The sequence below is a fragment of the Bos mutus genome, chromosome 9 (assembly GCF_027580195.1).
Source record: "Bos mutus isolate GX-2022 chromosome 9, NWIPB_WYAK_1.1, whole genome shotgun sequence".
Lineage (NCBI taxonomy): Eukaryota > Metazoa > Chordata > Mammalia > Artiodactyla > Bovidae > Bos > Bos mutus.
Genome location: NC_091625.1, coordinates 39,626,875 through 39,650,204, shown reverse-complemented (window position 1 = coordinate 39,650,204; position 23,330 = coordinate 39,626,875). Strand labels below are relative to the sequence as shown.

General features: G+C 36.8%; 1 protein-coding gene across 4 annotated transcripts in view; it reads right to left on the bottom strand.

Annotated features, from left to right (window-relative positions):
• The window catches only part of CDK19 (cyclin dependent kinase 19), a 169,944-nt gene that overhangs the window by 103,149 nt on the left and 43,465 nt on the right, over positions 1 to 23,330 (bottom strand). For 3 of the 4 annotated variants that reach the window (XM_070376467.1, XM_005890225.3, XM_070376466.1), the window contains one exon: positions 3,290 to 3,365. The exons of the other annotated variant lie outside the window; for it this stretch is intronic. In XM_070376467.1, the coding sequence (XP_070232568.1) occupies positions 3,290 to 3,365 (76 nt within the window). The remainder of the gene's footprint in view (positions 1 to 3,289; positions 3,366 to 23,330) is intronic. 4 annotated transcript variants of the gene reach the window in all.

Genomic DNA, 23,330 nt, shown 5'->3' with positions numbered 1-23,330 from the left:
TAGGGGAACTATTCTGCATGATATCATAATGGTGGATACATGTCATTAGACGTTTGTCCAAACCCATAAAATATACAACACCAAGAGTGAACCCTAATGTAAACTATTGTCTTTGGGTATCAACACAGGTTCATCAATTATAACAAACATACTACTCTGGTGGAGGAGGTTGATAATGAGTTAGGCTATGCATGTGTGATGGTAGGGAGTGTATAGGAAATCTCTAGAACTTCTACTCAGTCTTGCTGTAAACGTAAAACTACTCTAAAAAATAAAGTCTATTCAAAGAAAAAAGAACCATATAGCAATTTTGGAATTGAAAAGTAAAATAACTAAAATGAATATTTCACTGGAGAGAGGCTTAGGAGCATATTGAGCTGGCAAAAGATATAATCAGCAAATGAAGACAGGCAATTAAAAGTATCCTGTCTAAGCAATAAACAGAAAAAGAATTAGCAAAAATCATCAGTGCGTCAGTGCCCTTTGGGACACCATCAAGACTGAAAACATACACATAATGGCAGTCTCAAACAGAGAGGAGAGAAGTCTGGAAGAATATCTGAAGAAATAATGGCTGGAAATTTCCCAAATTTGATGAAAAACATTACTCTCTACACCCAAGAAACAACAAACTCCAATTAGATTTCACATCTACACATTATCATAGTCCAATTGTCAAAAGACAAACACAAAAAGAAAATCTTGAGAGTACCAAGAAAATAACTCCTCATATACAAGAGATTCTCATGAATTAACAGCTGACTTTTCATCAGAAACCATGGTGGCCAAAAGGCAGTGAGATAACATAGTCAAAGTGAAAAAAGAAAGACTGTCATTCAAGAACTCTATATGTGGCAAAACTATTCTGCAAAAAACAAAGGAGAAACAAATGATAAAAAGAAAAAGAGAAGAAATTAAGATATTCCTAAATACAAAAACAGAAAATTCACTCCTAGAAGATCTGCGCTACAAAAAAAATACTAAATGGAGACTTTTGGTTAAAATGAAAGGACTTTTAAGTACCTTATATCTACACATAAAATAAAGATCACTGGCAACGGTAACAACATAAGTAAATAGAAGAAATAGCATTAAGTATATTTTAACTATTTTTCTTCTATGTGATTTAAAAGACAACTGCATTAAGCAATAATTACAAAGCTATGTTTGTGAGCTTATAATGTACAAAGATGTATGCACTTAGCCACTATGCAGCAACATACATGTTAAACTCATGTCGAAATCCCTATCATGTTGGGGCTAAGTCATCCAGGTAATATAAAAAATTATTCAATTCAGAAACTGCATACTTTCTAAAGTTCTACTAAGCAAACCCTCAATAAAAATATGAAGACTGTAAATGAGTTTCAGAGTTACGTTTTGTCAGCTTCTGCACAACAAGAAACAATGAACAAAATAAAAAGGAAAGTATGAGAAGTACAAAGTATGAGAAGCTATTTGCAAACTGTTTATCTGATAAGTGGTTAGTATCCAAAACATATCAGGAATGTACTCAACTTAACAGCAAAAAGCATCAATATCATCATTCAATTCAAAAATGGGTAAAGGAACTGAACAAGGACTTCTTCCAAAGAAGAAGATGCACAGATGGCCAGCAGATACATCAAGTGCACAATGTCATTAATCGTCAAGGAAATACAATCAAAACCACAGTGAGATATCACCTCACATCTGTTAAAATAACTACCACCATAAAGACAAGATGTAACAAATGTTAGTGGGGATGCTGAGAAAAGGGAATCCATGGATTCCTCAGAAGATATCTAGAATTAGATTTTCATTTCCTAATAATCAATACCTTAAATTCAGCTATTTACCCAATTAATTCATGGACACTGACTTAATGCTGTATTAAATTATAGAACTCTAGCAAAATTGCAAACCAGTGATATTCACATTGGTTGAAATAATACTCTATGAATTTTAGCAAGTTAAAAATCAATTATCAAATGCTCACTCTGGTAGGGCATTACCAATTTATAATTAATGGAAAAATGACAAAATGAACACTTTAAACAATAAATTTATATTCTAAAGCAAACTAAGGATTATATAGAACTTTGTTGTTTATTCATTAATTTATTCAACAAGCATTTATGGGGCACCTGCTATGTGCCAGGTACTATGCAAGAAACTAGGGACAAAAAGACAAGGTCCCTACCCCCAAAGTGTACACAGCCTAGTGAGAAGCTCCCATTCTGAAATCAAAGAATTTATGAGTAGAAGGGATCTTATAGTTCCCTTATTTCAATATAAGGAAACTGAGACTCACAGCTAGTTTAAACCACAAAGGCAAACAGACACTCAGGTCTACAGAAATCCCACCTCGTGTGCTCTTTGCACTATTTATTTTCTCATTAGTGATGATGGAGTGCTTCAATGTGAGTGAACTACAAATAAGGAGCTGTGAGTAAAACATGAGATAGTTACCAAATTTGAGACAGAAATGCCTAATGAATATGGACAATATGTTTAATAATTTAGAGACAGAAATTCCTAATAGATTGGTGATATCATGATAAAGGCCCAATAAGAAACTAAAGCACTAAAATAAGAAACTGAAGAACTAAAATAAGGTAATATAATATTAAGACTTCTAAGCCATAATTAGGATTTTGCCTCTGCTTACTGATTTGTAAAATGGAAATACTAAAAGTATTTATTTCATATGATTGTTAGGAAAATTAAATTAATACTTAAAAGCACTTAGTAAGCATAGTACCTGGTAAATACTCAAGAAATGTTAGGTGTTCTTATGGACAATCATTTCTTAAATGTACAGGTGTGTCATATAAAGATAAAAAAAAAAAGAATGATCTTTAAGCAATTATCCTATTATTATGATAGTCATTTTTTTTTAGCAACTAGCAAAATGTAACACTAAAACATGAACTCTTCAGAAAATGTTTAATATGCACACTATCTAACAGTATCACCCCCTTCTCTATAAAGACATGTATCAGTCCTAAAATTACAGGAAAGACAGACATTAATTACTAATTTAACAGTTATACTCAATTATAAATTAAATAAATTCAAAAAATCATTCAGTTCTGTATTCTTAAGATTATAAATCCTAAATATAATTAAGAGAATGTTCAAAGACTACTTTTAAGTAATTAAAAAGTTTATGCAACCTTTCTCATAGAAAATTTTCTTAAACTAACATCTTTGAAATAACCATGCATTGTATATATTAATGAAACATTTATATTAATATCATCACCAAATATAAATAACAAAATAAATAACATTTATGTCCACTTACTGCAATCTCTCTACAAGCCGACATAGATATTCCTGTGCCTTCAATTTGCTTCAATGCATATTCTTTTTCATCTTTTCTGCATAGGAACAAAAAATATTATTTATTTCTATATATTTTCAGATTCAAAATTTTAACTATAAGAAAAATGAAATGTACCAGCCTCAGTGATATGTAAACACTCACTATGCATGCATTGCTTATTATTTCTGATAACATTTCAATTATAAAATGTAAAATATCAAAAGAAATTCATGTCACAATGAAAACATTAGATAGAGCCAAAACACAAACTACAAAATTGAAATGAACAGGATACTAAACACAACACGAGTTTCAAAAAGTAAACAAGCATAAATATAAACTCAAGCATATTGTAAGATAATTCTACTGTCTTAATTATCTGGAGTCTATGAAAGCATTCTGTTATAAACATTAATTTAAAAATAAATGACAGATGTAAACTTCTATATTTATTCAAAATAATTTCACAGTATAAGACCCATGTAATAAATGGAGGAGTTATAGAAGAATGTTGACCCACTGTGTGTGTGTGTGTGTGTGTGTGTGTGTCATTCAGTCGTGTCTGACTCTTTGCAACCCCATGGACTGTAGCCCATCAGGCTCCTCTGTCCATGGAATTCTACACACAAGAATACTTGATTGCTCTTTTCTCCTCCAGAGGATCTTCCCAACCCAGGTATCAAACCCAGGTCTCCTGCAATCCAGGCATATTCCTTACCATCTGAGCCACCAGGGAAGCCTTGTTGACCCACTGAGGCACACTAGTTTTCACCAAGGATAGGCAACATTCAAAAGCCCTAAGACCTCAACCAAAAGCCTTGGAAAGACTTCAAAACTAGCCACCAACACCTCATTCTCAAGATCCCTAGGAAAAACTTGGTAGTTACAGTGAATTTTCCAATTAATGGAGGTAGGATTAGGAATTCTGGGAGACTCTGGTGTCAGTAGTTACCAGGGTGCTTAACCAAGGGAAGACAGCGGCTCAATAATGGGGATACCATCCATAAAAATAGTATCAATGAGTGTCCAGTGCAATGAGGTATCTTCAGAGTACCAACAACACGACCAGCCAAAGCAAGGCCCCAGCTGAATGTAACAAATGTGAGTCCTATCACTGGTTATTCTGACAAGAGGAGTATAACCCATGCCGTCTGAGTTTTGCCTTTTGATTATATTAGAGCTTCAACACTGTATCATCATATCATAAAGATTTCGTCAAATGATAGTACCTCAGTAGTGCCTCAACGTCTTACTTACCTATTGCTCATTTTCCCCACTCTGTTTACTAGCAGATAAAGCAGTTTAAGAGTGTATTCATAATATGCATTTTAAAACATCATTTCATGTGCATTTTAAAGATTTTCACAATCATCTGTGTTTTGGGCAAATAATTGAGTTACGGTTACTTTTTCCAACAGTCTGAATATTATATACATTTTTCTTCCAATATATGCCATTCAGGAAACAAGCAGCATTTTGATAAACAGAATTTGTACCACATGTCAACAGACTGCTCTGCAATTACTAAAATGATAATCATGAAAATCATTAGAAACATGAAAATGTTTATCATACACTGCTGAGAAAATATATAAATTATACTGTATTAAAAAAATACACTCAGATATACGAGTGTGTGTGAATATATTGAAGGTGAAAAGTGAAAGTGTTAGTCAGTCAGTCATGTCAGACTCTTTGTGACCCCATGGACTGTAGCCCATCAGGCTCCTCTGTCCATGGAATTCTCCAGGCAAGAATACTGGAGTGGGTTGCTATTTCCTTCTCCAGGGGATCTTCCCAATCCAGGGATTGAACCCAGGTCTCCCGCATTGCAGGCAGACTCTTTACCAACTGAGCTACCAGGCTTGAAGACCACTGAAGGTGATACATAAAAAGAAAAACAGTTGTGTTAAGATGTGGAAAGTTATGTTAACCAGCTTTAGTACTAGTATCATATTGTCTCTTAAATTAGAGGGGAAAAGAAAAAAAAGTAATTTGACGCTTTGAAAACAGTTGACTATTAAAATAATCTTTAGTATTTTCAAAGTAATATCTTAGGCATGTTTCAGACATGTTTTAAAGAGCAACGTCAAAGATAGGTGATCCCATTTTCCTTTTCTTCTATCCTGTTTCCTCCAAACATAAAACTAAACGTTTTTCAGACCCCCGACAAGCCACTAAGAAGTATCAACACCAGCAGCAGGTGACTGAATGTAATTAAAGCCAAATATCCCCCCTACCTTGAAAATACGTGTGGGTATGCCTGTGAAAGCGTTTTGTGTCTGCGATGCTTAACACAATGCTTACAATGCAAATTTCACACAATCAGTAATTAAATTTACCATCAGGTATCTACTACTAAGTATTTAATTAAATAAATTCCTAAAGTTAAAAACTATTTCTGACAAAATCTTCACATGAAATTATACTTTTCTTTTTAAAGAAATATTCCAATCCTCAGTTCCCTAAATGAAGTGCTCCAGAAGCTCATGTAATTGCATAGTTTTATTTTTAATACTGTAAAGAATATTACACAATCTGGATAGGTTATTGTTGCTATGGAAACTATAAGATTTTTGCAGTAAGTCAAAAAGTGCAAAATTAACACATCACATTAATGACTTTTGAATTTCACATCCAGGCTGTCAAAGGAATTTGAAAGCTTGAGCAGAATAGATTGAAACATAGGCCTCTTGCTCTGAATTATATGGATAGGATCTATGAACAAACCCAGTAATTATTTCACTTAATAAGTTTAAATATAACTTCCATCTGCTGAATTAATAAAATACTCAAAGATCTGCAGACTTGAGGCTTATCTGCAGCTTTTGTGTTGAGAATGAAGGAAGATGCATACATGATTACCAGTTCTCTTCTATGTTAACTGTAGATGATAAAATGATGATGTGGCACCTCTGAGGTTCACCATATGAAGAACTGGCAGAAACCCAGAGGGCATATGGACTCACTTTCATCACTGCACTATGTCAATGCCAATCTGTGGACAGATGCCAATACCTTAGTTATGAACACTGAAGATCTGTCCTTTCCCACAATGCCCACAAGTATTTTGATGACTAGCACAAGGGACACAGAAGCTTCATCGCTCCCATCCCATGTGAGAGCCCCTCTCCAGGATTCATGTGAAAATTCATACCACACAGCTCATATGTTTCAGGCACAGATAATATGAAGTATCATAAAGGTATAATTTACTCTTTTACCTGAAAAGGCTGAAACTCAGGTGAACCTGGCCTCCATGGCTATGATGACCTAGTTTTTAGAGGCAGCTTAATTCTTTCTTAAAACTATTTTATTTCTAAAATAAAAGAAGTTATTATTTACTATAATAAAGACAGACAAAGTAATTCCAAAGCCTTCAGGGAAACTGCTTGCTAAATTTTAGTGTATATTAGATACTACAGTTAGAGCAACTGCACATTGAAAATAATTAAAGGAGTTTACTAAGTAAATCCAGGTGAATTAAAAGTAAATATATAGTATAAACCTGGTTTTATTTAATACAGAATGCTTTAAAGACATTTCTCCTGAGACTTCCCTGGTTGTCCAGTGGTTAAGAATCTGAGCTTCCACTTCAGGAGGTGTAAGTTTGATCCCTGATCGGGGAACTAAGATCCCACATGCCATGCAACAGAGCCAAAAAGAATAAATTAAAAAAAAATGTTTTAAGACATTTCTCCTATACATCTGCAATTTGTATCAAAAGCATGCCAGCTTCCTTCTCAGCATTCATCACACACACACACACACACACACACACACACAAAAGTTGTTCAATGGGAACATTATATAACAACAAAATAGAAAAATTAATTTGGCAGAGACTGGGATTCTATTACATTTTCCATCTGAGACACTATGTTCTGGAAAACTCTTGATGCAAGCAATTCTAGAGATAGTAGAAAAAAATAAGAAGCACATACTTGTGCAAATTGTAGAAATGGCAGCCTTAAAATGAAAGCTTTATCCCAGTTAGAAAACTAGGCTCAATGGGAAATTTTAAATGCAATTCAGGGAAGAACTTCTCAAGCCTCAAGAAGCAGGTTCATCTTTTGACTGAAATATTAGGAACCAGTTTAATGAAAAACATAGTCTTATATTTTTCAGAAATGCTCAAACTTGGTATCCAGCAACCAGTCACTTTTAGCAAGCTGAAGAATCATTCAACAGCCTGTATGCATGAGTGCAGTTAAGATTTGGCCAAACCTCACTTGTTATAATTAGACATGTCCAGGGCTTTCTGGCTCCTATCAATAATACTACCAGCTGTCCAGCTCAGCCTGGGCCATCTTTGGTCCCAAGAATGTATGACAGACAAACAATTTAGAAGACTCTTTTAAGAAAAGATGAGGGAGGCAAAACCCACAATATTTTAATTAGCTTCAATTAAAATAAATTTTTTTAAAAAAAGATGAGGGAATTCAGGCGCAAGCAAAGTCAAGGGAAATTTTTCAGTCTTCAAACTACAGGGTTAAAATTCTTTTTGCTTCAAAGGAAAACAGAAGGTCCTCACTATTTTATTTTACATCAAGCAACAAACAAACGCAGAGTCAATATTTTACATTCCAACACTGTGCCAAATTCTGAGGATGAACAAAATTAGAGACTAGCTACCCTAGATATCAGAGTTCACAACCCACCTGGAAAGAGATTTTGAGTGAGTAGGAAACATAAACAGATAACTCTGATACGACTGCCTCTGTGCCCAAGATATATGCACTATAAGCACAGAGAAAATGCCACTGGTATTTAAGGAAGATAACTACAGAGTAATGCCTTTGAGGGAAGAGTTTCCTGGAAAGAGAAGGGATGATGGGAGGGTCAGAGAATTTCAGGCAGAAGTAGGGCATGAAAAAACTAACAGAGGCATATTCAGGAAAGAGCTGGTATTCAGTATAGCTGGAAGCTGAGGGCACTATGACAAAGGGCAAGAGACGAGATTAGGTTGGAAAAGAAGAGGGAAGGAACCAAGGAAGTGCCACAAAATAACGTGTACTTCTTATGTAAACAGTGAGGAGCAAAAAGGTCAGAAGGGGTCTAATATGCTACTGAGGAAGGGCAGAGGGCAATACCTAAAAGATCCAGAAGGAATGAAGAGGCTCAGCCAAAGCAGAAACAATGCTCAGTCATGGATGTGTCTCATGGTGAAAGTCCAAGGTTGTAAAGAACAATATCGCATAGGAACCCGGAATGTTAGGTCCATGAATCAAGGTAAATTGAACTTGATCAAACAAGAGATGGCAAGACTGAACATCAACATCTTAGGAATCAGTGAACTAAGATGGACAGGAATGGGCAAATTTAATTCAGATGACCATTATATCTACTACTGTGGGGAAGAATCCTTTAGAAAGAAATGGAGTAGCCCTCATAGTCAACAAAAGACTCTGAAATGGAGTACTGGGTGCAGCCTCAAAAATGACAGAATGATTTTGGTTTGTTTCCAACGCAAACCATTCAACATCAGTAATCTATTCAACAGTAACCATTCAACAGTAATCTAAATCTATGCTCCAACTACTAATGCCAAAGAAGCTGAAGTTGACTGGTTCCATGAAGACCTACAAGACCTTCTAGAACTAACACCAAAAATGATGTTCTTTTCATCATTGGGGACTGGAATGCAAAAGAAGGAAGTCAAGATACACCTGGAGTAACAGGCAAGTTTGGCCTTGGAGTACAAAATGAAGCAGGGCAAAGGCTAACAGAGTTTTGTAAAGAGAACATACCGGTCAGAGCAAACACTCTCTTCCAAAAACACAAGAGACACGTCTACATGTAGATATCACAAGATGGCCAATACTGAAAACGGATTAATTACATTATTTGCAGCCGAACATGAAGAAGCTCTCTATACAGTCAGCAAAAACAAGACCTGGAGCTGACTGTGGCTCAGACCATCAGTTCCTTATTGCAAAATTCAGACTTAAATTGAAGAAAGTAGGGAAAACCACTAGGCCATTCAGGTATGACCTAAATCAAATATTTTATGATTATACAGTGGAAGTGAGGATTTGATTCAAGGAATTAGATCTAGTAGACAGAGTGACTGAAGAACTATGGACAGAGATTCATTACACTGTACAGGAAGTGGGGACCAAAACCGTCTCAAAGCAAAAGAAATTCAAGAAGGCAAAGTAGTTCTCTGACAAGACTTAACAAATAGTTGAGGAAAGAAAAGAAGCAAAAGGCAAGGGGAAAAAGGGAAAGATACATCCAACTAAGGGCTTCCCAGGTGGCGCTAGTGGTAAAGAACCCACCTGTCAATGCAGGAGACTTAAGAGATGCAGGTTTGATCCCTGGGTCAAGAAGATCCCCTGGAGGAAGGCGTGGCAATCCATTTCAGTATTCTTGCCTGGAGAATCCTACGGATAGAGGAGCCTTTCGGGTTACAGTCCATAGAGTCGCACAGAGTTGGACGCTACTGAAGCTACTTAGCATGCATGCATGTATACCCAACTGAATGCAGAGTTCCACAGAATATCACGAAAAGCCTTCTTAAGTGAACACAGACAAAGACATAGAGGAAAACAATATAACGAGAAAGACCAGAAATCTCTTCAAGAAAACTGGAGATCAAGGGTACATTTCATGCAAGGATCGGCACAATAAAGGACAGAAACAACAAGGATCTAACAGAAGCAGAAGAGATTAAGAAGAGGTGGCAAGAATACACAGAACTATACCAAAAAAGTCTTAATGAATCAGTTGATCACGATAGTATGGCCACTCACCTAGAACCAGACATCCTGGAGTGTAAAGTCAAGTGGGCTTTAGGAAGCATTAAAACAAACAAAGCTAGTGGACATAGTAGAATTCCAGGTGAGCTATTTCAATTTGTAAAAGATGATGCTGTGAAAGTGCTGCACTCAATATGCCAGCAAATTTGGAAAACTCAGCAGTGGCCACAGGACAGGAAAAGGTCAGTTTTCATTTCAATCCCAAAGAAAGGCAATGCCAAAGAACATTCAAACTACCATACAATTGAACTCATTTCACATGCTAACAAAGTTATTCTCAAAATCTTTCAAGACAGGCTTCAGCAGTACATGAACCGAGAACTTCCAGATGTACAAGCTGGGTTTAGAAAAAGCAGAAGAACCAGATCAAACTGCCAATATTTGTTGGGTCACAGAGAAAGCAAGGAAATTCCAGAAAAACATCTACTTCTGCTTTATTGACTACGCTAAAGCCTTTGATTGTGTGGATCACAAGAAAATGTGGAAAATACTTAAAGAGATGGGAATACCAGACAGCCTTACCTGCCTCCTGAGAAATCTGTACACAAGCCAAGAAGCAACAGTTAGAACCGGACATGGAACAACGGACTGGTTCCAAATAGTGAAAGGAGTATGTTAGGACTGTATATAGCCACCTTGCTTATTTAACTTATATGCAGAGTACATCATGTGAAATGTTGGGTTGGATAAATCACTATCAAGATTGCCAGGAGAAATATCAACAACCTCAGATGCAGATGATACCACTCCAATCGCAGAAAGGGAAAAGGAACTGAAGAGCCTCTTGATGAAGGTGAAAGAAGAGAGTGGAAAAGTTGACATAAAACTCAACATTCAAAAAACTAAGATTATGGCATCCAGTCCTATCACTTCATGGCAAATAGAAGGGGGAAAAGTGGCAAGTGATAGATTTTATTTTCTTAGGCTCCAAAATCACTATGGACTGACTGCAGCCATGAAATTAAAAAATGCTTACTCCTTGGAAGAAAAGCTATGACAAACCTAGACAGCATATTAAATAGCAGAGACAGCACTTTGCCAACAAAAGGTCCGTATTGTCAAGGCTATGGTTTTTCCAGTAGTCATGTACAGATGTGAGAGTTGGACCATAAAGAAGGCTGAGCATCAAAGAATTGATGCTTTCCAACTGTGGTGCTGAGGAAGACTCCTGAGTAGTCCCCTGGACAGCAAGATCAAACTAATCAATCCTAAAGGAAATCAACCCTTAATATGAATTGGAAACACTGCTGCTGAAGCTCCAATACTTTGACCACCTGATGTGAAGAGCCAACTCACTGAAAAAGACCCTGATGCTGGGAAAAACTGAAGGCAAAAGGAGAAGAGGGTGGCAGAGGATGAGTTAGTTAGATAGAATCACCAACTCAATGGACATGAACTTCAACAAACTCTGGAGACAGTGAAGGACAGAAAAGCTTGGCGTGCTGCAGTGCATGGGGTCACAAGAAGTCGGACATGACTTGGCAACTGAATAACATTAGGGGTGACAGAATTTAGTAACTAATTTGATTATGTAGGTGAAGGAGAGAAAGACTATGAAGATGGGTGAAACTTCCATTTTGTCTAATTGTGCCAATAACAACTAAGCAGAAAAATGATAACATGAATAGAGACCAGTAAATATAAGATTTTATCCTAATGGCAAGCAAAGTTATGTACAAAGATTAATCTTATTAGAAAGGACTGAGATTAGAGGTATGGAAAACAACTAGGAGATTACTGCAATGAAAGTGTGACAAGGAAAGACCCTGGATCAGTGTAACAGAATGTTAGCTTCCAAAAGGGGCTTACGACAATCCTGTTAAAACCTCCTCATGAAAATGAAGAAGCTAGGCTAGCAGCCAGAAGCAGATCTCAGATGAAACTTTCCAAGCACAACATTCTCCAAAACAGAATGGCAATAGTAAGACTGGCAAAAAGAAGGAATACTTGTGATAGTCATTTTAGAAGAGGAATTGGCAGGACCAAATGAACAAATAATGAAAATTAAGAAGTCTGAATCCAGGATAAGTCTGGGTTTCTTGAGCTTGGTTGATGCAGGGGATGATACCATTAAGGAGACTCAGGTCACATCTCTGAAGATTCTTCAGCTTGTAAATCTTTCTTTTAGCTAGAAAGAAAAACTCTAATCAAAAATAAAATATCTGAGAAGTCCAAAAGGGAGATGCCCTAAAGATGTTAACAGGCTTATTGTGGTGATCATTTCACAATATATACAAATATTGAATCATTACAGTATTTTACACCTGGAACCAGTATTGCTTGTCAATATACCTCAGTTAAAAAAAAAAAAAAATTTACTGAGGGAGTTTCAGATTTAAAGGACTTGAGCCCACAGATGTGATACTGGATTGGAGGAAGCAGCACATAGATAATTTTTTTGGCACCTCAAAAAGAAACTGAGGCAACATGGGAATGAGGAAAGGAGAAAAAGAGAACAGGAAGAAGAAAGAACAATTTCTGAACTTCTGTCTCACATCCCTTAAGAAAACAAACAATTCTATGAATTCGTCCTTTTTCTTTGCCAAACTTTAAGAACATAATTCAAATTAATGAAATCACCAGAAATACAGTACTCTTTCTCAAGACTGTTTTGGCTATTCAAGGTCTTTTGTGTTTCTGCACAAACTTTTAGATTTTTTGTTCCAGTTCTGTGAAAAATGTTATTGGTAATTTGATAGGGATGGCATACAATCAGTAGACTGCATTGGGCAGTATGGTGATTTTAACAATACCGATTCTTCCCATCCAAGAACATGGTTTATCTCTCCACATGCATCATCTTTTTTGTGTGTCTGACAGATTTTGGAGTACAGATCTTTTGCCCCCTTAGGTAGGTTTATTCCTAGGTATTTATTCTTTTTGTTGCGACGGTAAATGGAACTGTTTCCTTAATTCATCTTTCTAGTATTTTGATGATAGTGTATAGAAATGCAAAAGATTTCTGGGTACTTATTTTGAATCTAGCAACTTTACTGAACTCATTGATGAGCTCTAGTAGTTTTCTAGAGACATCTTGTCTCTAGACTATCTGCAGTAAAACTGCAGAGACTATCATGTCATCTGCAGTTTTACTTCTTCCTTTCCAATTTGGATTCCTTTTATTTCTTTTTCTACTCTGATTGCTATGGCTAGGACTTCCAAAACTATGCTGAATAAACATGGTGAGAGTGGGCATTCTCATCTTATTCCTGATCTTAGAGTGCTTTCAGCTTTTCACCACTGAGTATGATGTTAGCTGTGGGCTTGTCAATAATTGTTTTATTCAAGAAGAATGCTGCCATAAATCAATGTTATATCTCTTTCCCTCAATATGTGATGATTTGGCTTAGCAATTTAAGAGGCTTCCATATCTCATAGAAAAAGAAGAACAAAACAATATGGAATAAAAACTTGGAAAACAAAACTAAAGAAGTATCATTTAGTTTTACACTGGTAATTCTGAATTACTCAATATCACTCTATATTCACTCAGTATTGAGTCCTTATTTGGAAACCCTTTACAAAATAAATGATAGTGATACTCTATCATATAGCTACAACAATTACCAACACATGGCCAGTCTTATTCCTACTACTTCCACTTTTCTTGATTATTTTCAAACAAAGCCCAGACGTCATATCATTTGACTTGCCATAAAATTCAACACCATAGCATTGTTAATTAGCAGGATTTTTAACTTAAATTACAATATTCCTTCAAAAATAATTCTAAAATATTAAAAGTCTTGTACAGGGTTAACCAACTCAATGGACATGAAGTTCAGCGAACTCCAGGAGATAGTGGAGGGCAGAGGAGCCTGGAGTGCTGCAGTCTATGGGGTTGCAAAGAATCAGACCAGACTTAGCAAATAAACAACCACCACCACCACCACAGGGTATTGTTATTATTTTGTATTCCCCTTATTAACAAATAATGTCAAATAACACCAGCACCTTCTTTATGTTTCATCTGTCATATATTTCACCTACTCATTCTCTAAACATCACCAAAGTACAGTTAAAGTCTCCCTTATTCAAGTCCAGTATTTCCTTGCAACATGGAAATCTGACTATTTTTTAACCTCCATTCTTTAGAAAGACCACTTTTATTTAATCTCTTTTCTTAAAACTGATTTATTAATATACTTCTCTTACTCTAAACAATGTTCATTTTATACTATTTGTTTCATTCAGAATTCTAATTCAGATAAACATTTACTATTTTAAAAGCTCTAAAATAATAAAATTTCAGAAACTCCTATTTATGGCAAATTCTTACTGCTCAGAAGTGATTTTAATTAAAACAAACATATCTGCAGTAATGCTTTTGGGTTCAGGTATCAAAAATAGGGGCTTCTTTGGTGGTCCGGTGGTTAAGAATCCACCTGCCAATGCAGGGGACATGGGTCAATTCCTGGTCCAGGAAGATTCCACACATTATGAGGTAGACTAAGCCCATGCACCACAACTATTTAGCCTGAGTGCCCCAGAGTCCATGCTCTGCAACAAGAGAAACCACCACAATGAGAAGCCAATGCACCACAACTAGAGAGTAGCCCCCACTCACCAGAACTAGAGAAAGCCACACCCGGCAATGAAGACCCAGCGGAGACAAAAATAAACAAATATTTAAGTGTTAAGTTTAAAAGATGATGCTGTGAAAGTGCTGCACTCAATATGCCAGCAAATTTGGAAAACTCAGCAGTGGCCATAGGACTGGAAAAGGTCAGTTTTCATTCCAATTCCAAAGAAAGGCAATGCCAAAGAATGCTCAAACTACCGCACAATTGCACTCATCTTACATGCTAGCAAAGTAACACTCAAAATTCTCCAAGCCAGGCTTCAACATTACGTGAACTGTGAATTTCCAGATGTTCAAGCTGGATTTAGAAAGGGTAGAGGAACCAGAGATCAAATTGCCAACATCCATTAGATCATCAAAAAGCAAGAGTTCCAGAAAAACATCTACTTCTGCTCTACTGACTATGCTAAAGCCTTTGACAGTGTGGATCACAACAAACTGTGGAAAATTCTGAAAGAGATGGGAATACCAGACCACCTGACCTGCCTCCTGAGAAACCTGTATGCAGGTCAGGAGGCAACAGTTAGAACTGGACATGAACAACAGACTGGTTCCAAATTGGGAAAGGAGTACATCAAGGCTGTATATTATCACCCTGCTTATTTAACTTATATACAGAGTACATCATGAGAAATGTTGGGCTGGATGAAGCACAAGCTGGAATCAAGACTGCTGGGAAAAATATCAATAACCTCAGATATGCAGATGACACCACCCTTATAGCAGAAAGTGAAGAAGAACTAAAGAGCCTCTTGATGAAAGTGAAAGAGGAAGAGTGAAAAAGTTGACTTAAAGCTCAACATTCAGAAAACTAAGATCATGGCATCCGGTCCAATCACTTCATGGCAAATAGATGGGGAACAATGGAAACAGTGGCTGACTTCATTTTTTTGGGCTCCAAAATCACTGCAGATGGTGACTGCAGCCATGAAATTAAAAGACACTTACTCCTTGGAAGGAAAGTTATGACCAACCTAGACAGCATATTAAAAGGCAGAGACATTACTTTGTCCACAAAGGTCCGTCTAGTCAAGGTTATGATTTTCCCAGTAGTCACGTATGGATGTGAGAGTTGGACTATAAAGAAAGCTGAGCACCAAAGAATTGATGCTTTTGAACTGTGGTGTTGGAGAAGACTCGAGAGTCCCTGGACTGCAAGGAGATCCAACCAGTCCATTCTAAAGGAGATCAGTCCTGGGTGTTCATTGGAAGAACTGATGTTGAAGCTGAAACTGCAATACTTTGGCCACCTGATGCAAAGAGCTGACTCATTTGAAAAGACCCTAATGCTGGGAGATATTGAGGGCAGGAGGAGAAGGGGACGACAGAGGATGAGACGGTTGGATGACATCACCGACTCAATGGACATGAGTTCAGGTAAACTCTGGGAGCTGGTGATGGACGGGAAGGCCTGGCGTGCTGTGGTTCATGGGGTCACAAAAAGTTGGACACGACTGAGCAACTGAACTAAACTCAATCATTAGCAGATATTTAGTGTAAACCAATTACTTTATATAAACTATCACCTTCCTTTGAGAACTCATAATCTCAAATTAGACTCACCTGCTACAGAAAGTAAAGTAACATGGAATGTCAGACTTTCCTTTCAGAAATGCTTTACCAAGCATGTGCTATGTGCCAAGCTTTGTGCTCTAAGAACAGAAGAAAAAACAAGATGATTCTTTCCCTTGTGAACCTTTACACTGAGAAACACAAAAGCAAGGCATACAATCTGATAAGCACTATAACAGACAAATGTGCAAAGTACATCAGAAAAGAATGTTAAGGGTTTGGTTTGGTGCAGGGAGTAGATAGAGGGATATTAGGTAAATAATTTTCAAAGGGAACACTCCAAGCTGACCTTGAAACATAAGCAGGATTTCATTAAACAAAGAAGAGGGGTCAGAGCCTTATGGACACCAGAAATGTATGAACAAAGTTTGAAGAGTAAAATCCACATTATACTCAAGAAATCAGCAGAAGACAGGTATAGCTAGAACCCAAAACATGAAGAAATACATAAAAAGAGCAAAGAAGATGGAATTAGCATAGTCCTGTATGATATGCTAAAAAGATAGCATTTTTCCTGTATAATATGGGAAGCCATCAGAGGTTTTCAAGCAAGAGAAACATATGATCAAAAAAAAAAAAAAAGAAGAAACATGATCAAGCAAGTATTCTCAATAAGACAGAATGTAGAATGAATCACAGGGTTTAAGCCAGAGGTAGAGAGAACATTGTAAAAGTTCTAGGAAGGATTGATGAAGACCAAAATTAGAATAAATATGGTAAGAATGGAAGGAATCCATTCAAGAGGCCATCCAGATATAGTCTTATCTACTGTGGCCAAATATATATAGAAACATTGTACTTAAAGAAGTATTTGATGAATAAATACATATGCACATATGTGTACATGTAAACGAGAGTGCTAAGCAGAGAAACAGCTGAAGACTGAGGTTTCCAGTCGGTGTGTTGTCTCAATGAAAGCAAGGCTAGTTACACTATACCTTCTACTCCCACTGACTCACACAGAGCACAGTACTGACAATGAGCCAGTTAGCAAGTAAAGAATAAATTCATTTTGGAGTGTAAATTTTAGGGTGACTACTGGATAGCCAGGAGAAGATGAACAAAAGGAAATAAAGTGCAATCTAGAAAACTTCGTTACACAGGCAACTGTTAAAATCAGAGGAGTAAACGTGGCCACAAAGAGAAAGAATACAGAAGAAAAGAGATGAAAGGTGGTGGCCTGGGCTCTTCACATCCTGTTGTTGTTGCTCAGTTGCTCAGTCATGTCCAACTCTTTGCCTCCCTATGGACTGCAGCACACCAGGCTTCCCTGTCCTTTACCATCTCCCGGAGATTGCTCAAACTCATGTCCATTGAGTTGGTGATGCCATTCAACCATTTCATCCTCCTTTTGCCTTCAATCTCTCCCAGCATCAAGGTCTTTTCCAATTAGTGTGCTCTTCACATCAGGTGGCCAAAGTACTGGAACTTCACCTTCAGCCTGGCACCTACCTAATGCTAACATGTATATTGTTTACCAGAGTAAACTGACAATGCTCATGGGTGGAGGCGAAAGGACGCATGGGCTTTCGCTGATCCAAATTTCACCAGTGGCCAAAGAACTTAAGATGATTAATAATGGGACTCATAACCTATTCACAGTAGCAAAGCCACAGGGGTTCAAAGGCCCGTCTCTACTGAATGCCACTCTTCAACAGGTTGTAGGAAACATCAGGGTCCTTGATAACAGGCAAATCTAGATGTAAGACACTACCAGAAAATTGGTCTGCCTTCTAAAAAATAAAAACAAACCAAAAAGGACTCAAAAAAAAGGTCAGAGAATCAGTCTACTCAAGACATGTAACAAGCAATTATGCATGAAAACCTTGGCTAGATTGTGATTCACATTAAAAATAGCTATAAGAATGTATTTTCAGGACACCTGGGAAATTTTAAACATAGACTAGATATTATATATTATTTTACCGTGGTAAATTTTCTTTTTTAATTACTTGTTTTAAACACAGGACAATGGCATCATGGTTATGCAGGAGAATATCTTTACTCTTAGGAGATATAGAAGTATTTTGGAGTACCATGTCATGACAGTGGCAACTTAATTTCATATGGTTCTATGATAACAAAAAATAATTTACATATATAAAAAGAGTAAGAGAAAAAAACATACAAAAATGATAACAGCTAAACCTAGATGGAGCTTATATGGGTATTATTGTTCTAGAGTTTGAACTTTGAACATCTCTGATTTTATAAAATCTTTTTTTTTTTTTAAACACTATTTATTGCTAAGTCAAAAATACTCAAACACCATAGTACAGTGACTGCCAAATCTAAACTGGAGTTTGTGGGGTTTTTTAAAGTTTCTCTTTAAGGGAGCATTTCAGCTCTATGGAGAGGTGTGATACATAACAAGATGGAGTATCTGGCTGGAGACCAATTTGTCTATGAGTCCAAACCAAGTGGACCCATATGGATAGCTTTTATAAAACCATAAATGGTAAAACCGAAGAAACTAGGCACAGACTGCTGTATGGCATAATTAAACCGGACTCACTGCACTCATGGGGTTATTGCAAATTCTGACTAAACCCAAAGAATTTTCAAATAATGTAATTATTCCCTTATTTATTTATGTACAAAATTTTTCTTAATTAAAAAAAAAAAAACAAAACCGAGGAGGGAAGCAACTAATAAACAGTAGTTAGAGAAGTAAAAGAAAAAGAGTAAATTGTATATAGAAGCCAAAGAACAGTATCAAAAAGTAAGTGGCAAAAGCATCAAATGCAGAAGGGAAGTCAAACTGGAAAGAACGGAAAGGAGGTGGTCATATCAACAGTTGCTGATGTTTCGAAAGAGCATGATTAGTAGAGCAAAGATTCTGTTCAAAATTCTCTCAAAGGAAAACAAAAAAACTGTACAAATTCTATTTTGTTATTACACTTACCTAAAATTGACTCATAGTCTCCTCCCTCTTTTGGAGATGGAGAAAAAATATCTTACTCATTTTGTATATTTTTTAGGAGCTAACAAAGTACCTCACAAATAGCAGAAACTAAACATTTGTTGCACTGAAATAAACTTGTTTATTAGCTTTGATCAACTTAAAAAATATTTTCAGCATAACAGAAAATCTGGAAAATCTTCTTTTAAAAATGTATATCCTAAAGATAAAAAAAAATATATTCTGGGGAATAAAATTCAAATGACAGTAAGAATCAAACACCGGTATCTATTGGAAACATATGCATATTTAAAATTTCACCAGAAAGCAACAATCTCCTAGGAGAGAAGAAAAGTATCAATATTTTGTCATTCTCTAGTCTAGCACCATCAGAACAGAAAGAACTAGATCATCAACCAGCTTCTTTAGTTACACTTTTAGATGTCAGTCTTCACAAAGTTATATCAAATTGTAAGTATCAATGAAAAACAAATATTCAAAAGAGAAACTAGCAAGATATCAAAATCAACATTTAAAATTTAAATACATACACATTTTTCACCGTATTACTACAAGTTCAGCCAAATCTAGACCACTGAGGAATCCTCTTTTGATAAGATTTAAGTTTTTGCATGTTTCTCCTGGCTGATTTTAAGTACCATGATAATAGAGAATGTGATATTGTAATAGAGTAAGAAACATATTGTGGGGTCTTCCTCCAGGGCTCCTGGATCACCGCTCCTAAAATACTTGTAATTTCCTAAGCAATTAGAGCATAGGAGCATCTTTTATTATATTATCCGTTTTTTTACTCATGGAGTATCTCCAGAAGGATAAAAATCAAAGAAGCTCTTCAGTTATTTATAACAAACCCCTTTCAACCACATCTGAGTTTATGTTATAAAGGTGATTTTCAGAAAGTCCCTAGATAGCCCCTGGATGGGGACCGGCTGCAAGGGGAACAAACCAGGTGATTAGAACTTTCAGTGTCCCCTACTGCTGCCCCAACCCAAATGGGACCTGGGGATTTAATTATCCACCAATGGTCAGTAATTTAATCTATCATGTCTATATAATGAAGCCTCCATAAAAATCCCCAAAGTACAGAGTTCAGAGAGCTTCTGGGTTAGTGAATAAGAACCCATCCACTTGCTGGGGAGGGGCGGGCGGTTGCCACATCCCAAAATTCCACAGGAATATAAGCTCCTGTGCTTGGGACACTTCCAGACATAGACCTAACCCTATATATTCTTCATCTGGCTGTTCATTTGTATCCTTTAATATATCCTTTGTAATAAACAAGTAACCCAGTAAGTAAACTGTTTTCCTGAGTTCTATGAGCCATGCTAGTACATGACTGAACCTGAGGAGAGAGTCGCGGGAACCTCTAGTTGGTAGCTGAGTGAGAGGTTGTGGGCAACTTGGGGACCCATCAGTTGCCACCGGCATCTGAAGAGGGGCAGTCTAGTGGGACTAAGCCCTTAATCTTGGCTCTGTATCAACTCTGAGCAATTAGTGTCGAAACTGAGTTAAATCGTAGGATTCCCAGCTGGTGTCTGAGAACTGGTCAGTATGGGAAAAAAACCTGTACATTTCTGGTGTCAGAAGTATTCTGGGAAGTATTCAGTGTAAGCAGAATTATGAATACCGAGAAAAACAGAGTTCTTCCTTTCAGAGAGTCTATTCCTAACATAGTATCTTTGCTAGAATTCAAACCATTTGAACCATTATAATCCACAATCTGAAATATGGAAAAAGTGAATTCCTTTAAAGGATTTTACTTGAAACTTAAATCAACATGACATATATCATGAAGTAAAAAGTCAGCTATTAGTTATTAAGAATTAATTTTCTTTTAGTTTCCATATAGGTTGACCTGGATTAGTTTGTATAAAAATTCAGGTAGACCTAATGATCCATGTCAGATGATCCATTTCACAGGAAAGTCAACCTAAGATCAAATTCTAGTCACTAAAAACCTAAAAAACTGAAAAACAAGAGGTTAGAAAAAGGAAGCTGTTGCCCAGCCAAGAACAAAAATACCAATAATAATGAGCCAATCAACTTGTAATTTATGAAGGGGAAAAAAGCATATTTGTCATTAAATCATCTTTAAAATATAAAAAGTTATGCTGTCTACTATCCCAACACATTTATAGTAAGAATTATAAAAAATAGCTATTTTTCTATAGTACTCAGTATGAGGTAGGCATCAATTCTTAGAACCTCAACTACATTAACTCTTTTAATCCTCATTAACAAGCCAAGGAGCTAGTACTATACTCTCTCCATTGTTACAAATGAGGACACTGAAAGCAGAGAGGTTAGATCATTCTAGATGACACAGCTAGTTAAGGAGCAGATCCAAGATTCACCTGAGTCAGTGCTTCTGGTCACTACAGCTTCATGTCTTCTCTCTCCCCTACTGGCGAAAAGGAACAAAATGTGTCAAGGCTCAGAGGCAAAAGAGAACAATGCATGTGAACTTTAGTACAGCTGGTTTAGAAAGGGGAAAGCAAGATAAAGCTGAAGGAAAACCAAGCAGGGCCAGTTCAAACAGAACAGGTAAGCCACATTAAGGAAACTGGACTGCATCCCAAGAAGAAAAGGATTTTAAGCAAACTGTGCTTTTGTGAATAGGTAGGAGGTGAGGAGAGAACAGGGAGAATAACATTAAAAGGTCTCTGCTATGGTGACATAAAAGGGTAGGAAATCCAAAAATGGGAGAGCGATATAGCTGATTCACTTTGCTGCACAGCAGAAATACAACACTGCAAAGCAACTATACTCCAATAAAAATTAATTAAATAAACAGAAGACCTCTGCAGTAATTTAAGAGATGACTACAGTCAAAATTAGGATGGTGGCAGAGGAAACAAAAGTAGATGGATCTGAAAGATGATAAGGAAACAGTATCAACAGGCAGAGGAACCAGAGATCAAATTGCCAACATCAGTGGATCACAGAAAAAGCAAGAGAATTCCAGAAAAACATCTATTTTTCCTTTATTGACTATGTCAAAGCCTTTGACTGTGTGGATCACAACAAACTGTGAAAAATTCTTCAAGAGATGGGAATACCAGACCACCTGACCTGCCTCCTGAGAAATCTGTATGCAGATCAAGAAGCAACAGTTAGAACTGAACATGGAACAAAAGACTGCTTCCAAATATGAAAAGAAGTATATCAAGGCTGTATATTGTCACCCTGCTTATTTAACTTATATGTGGAGTACGTCATGTGAAATGCCGGGCTGGATGAAACACAAATTGGAATCAAGATTGCTGGGAACAATATCAATAACCTCAGATATGCAGATGACACCACCATTATGGCAGAAAGCAGAGAGGAACTTAAAGAGCCTCGTGATGAAAGTCAAAGAGGAGAGTGAAAAAGCTGGCAAAAACTCAACATTCAAAAAAGGAAGATCATGGCATCTGGTCCTTCATGGCAAATAGATGGGGAAACAATGGAAATAGTGACAGACTTTATTTTCTTGGGTTCCAAAATCACTGATGGTGACTGCAGCCATGAAATTAAAAGACACTTACTCCTTGGAAGGAAAGTTATGACCAACCTAGACAGCATATTCAAAAGCAGAAACATTACTTTGCCAACAAAGCTCTGTCTAGTCAAAGCTATGGTTTTTCTGGTAGTCATATTTGGATATGAAAGTTGGACAATAAAGAAAGCTGAGCGCCGAAGAACTGATGTTTTTGAACTGTGGTGTTGGAGAAGACTCTTGAGTCCCTTGGACTGCAAGGAGATCAAACCAGTCCATTCTAAAGGAAGTCAGTCCTAAATTTTCATTGGAAGGACTGATGCTTTGCCCACTTGACGCAAAGAACTGCATCATTTGAAAAGATCCTGATGCTGGGAAAGACTGAAGGCAGGAGAAGGGGACGACGGAGATGGTTGGATGGCATCACCAATCGATGAACATGAGTTTGAGCAAGCTCTGGGAGTTGGTGATGGACAGAGAGGCCTGGTATGCTACAGTACATGGGGTTGCAAAGGGTCTGACATGACTGAGCAATTGAACTGAACTGATCAACAGAACATGTGGTTAGAAATGAGGAAGTAAAGTAAGAATGAGGGTCAGTTTTTCACTTGGTCAACTGGGTGCCATACACCGAGTCAAAAAGAACAGACAAAAGCTTTTGTAAGTTGAAGCTGAATGCACTGTGGTCCTGTCTAAATGAA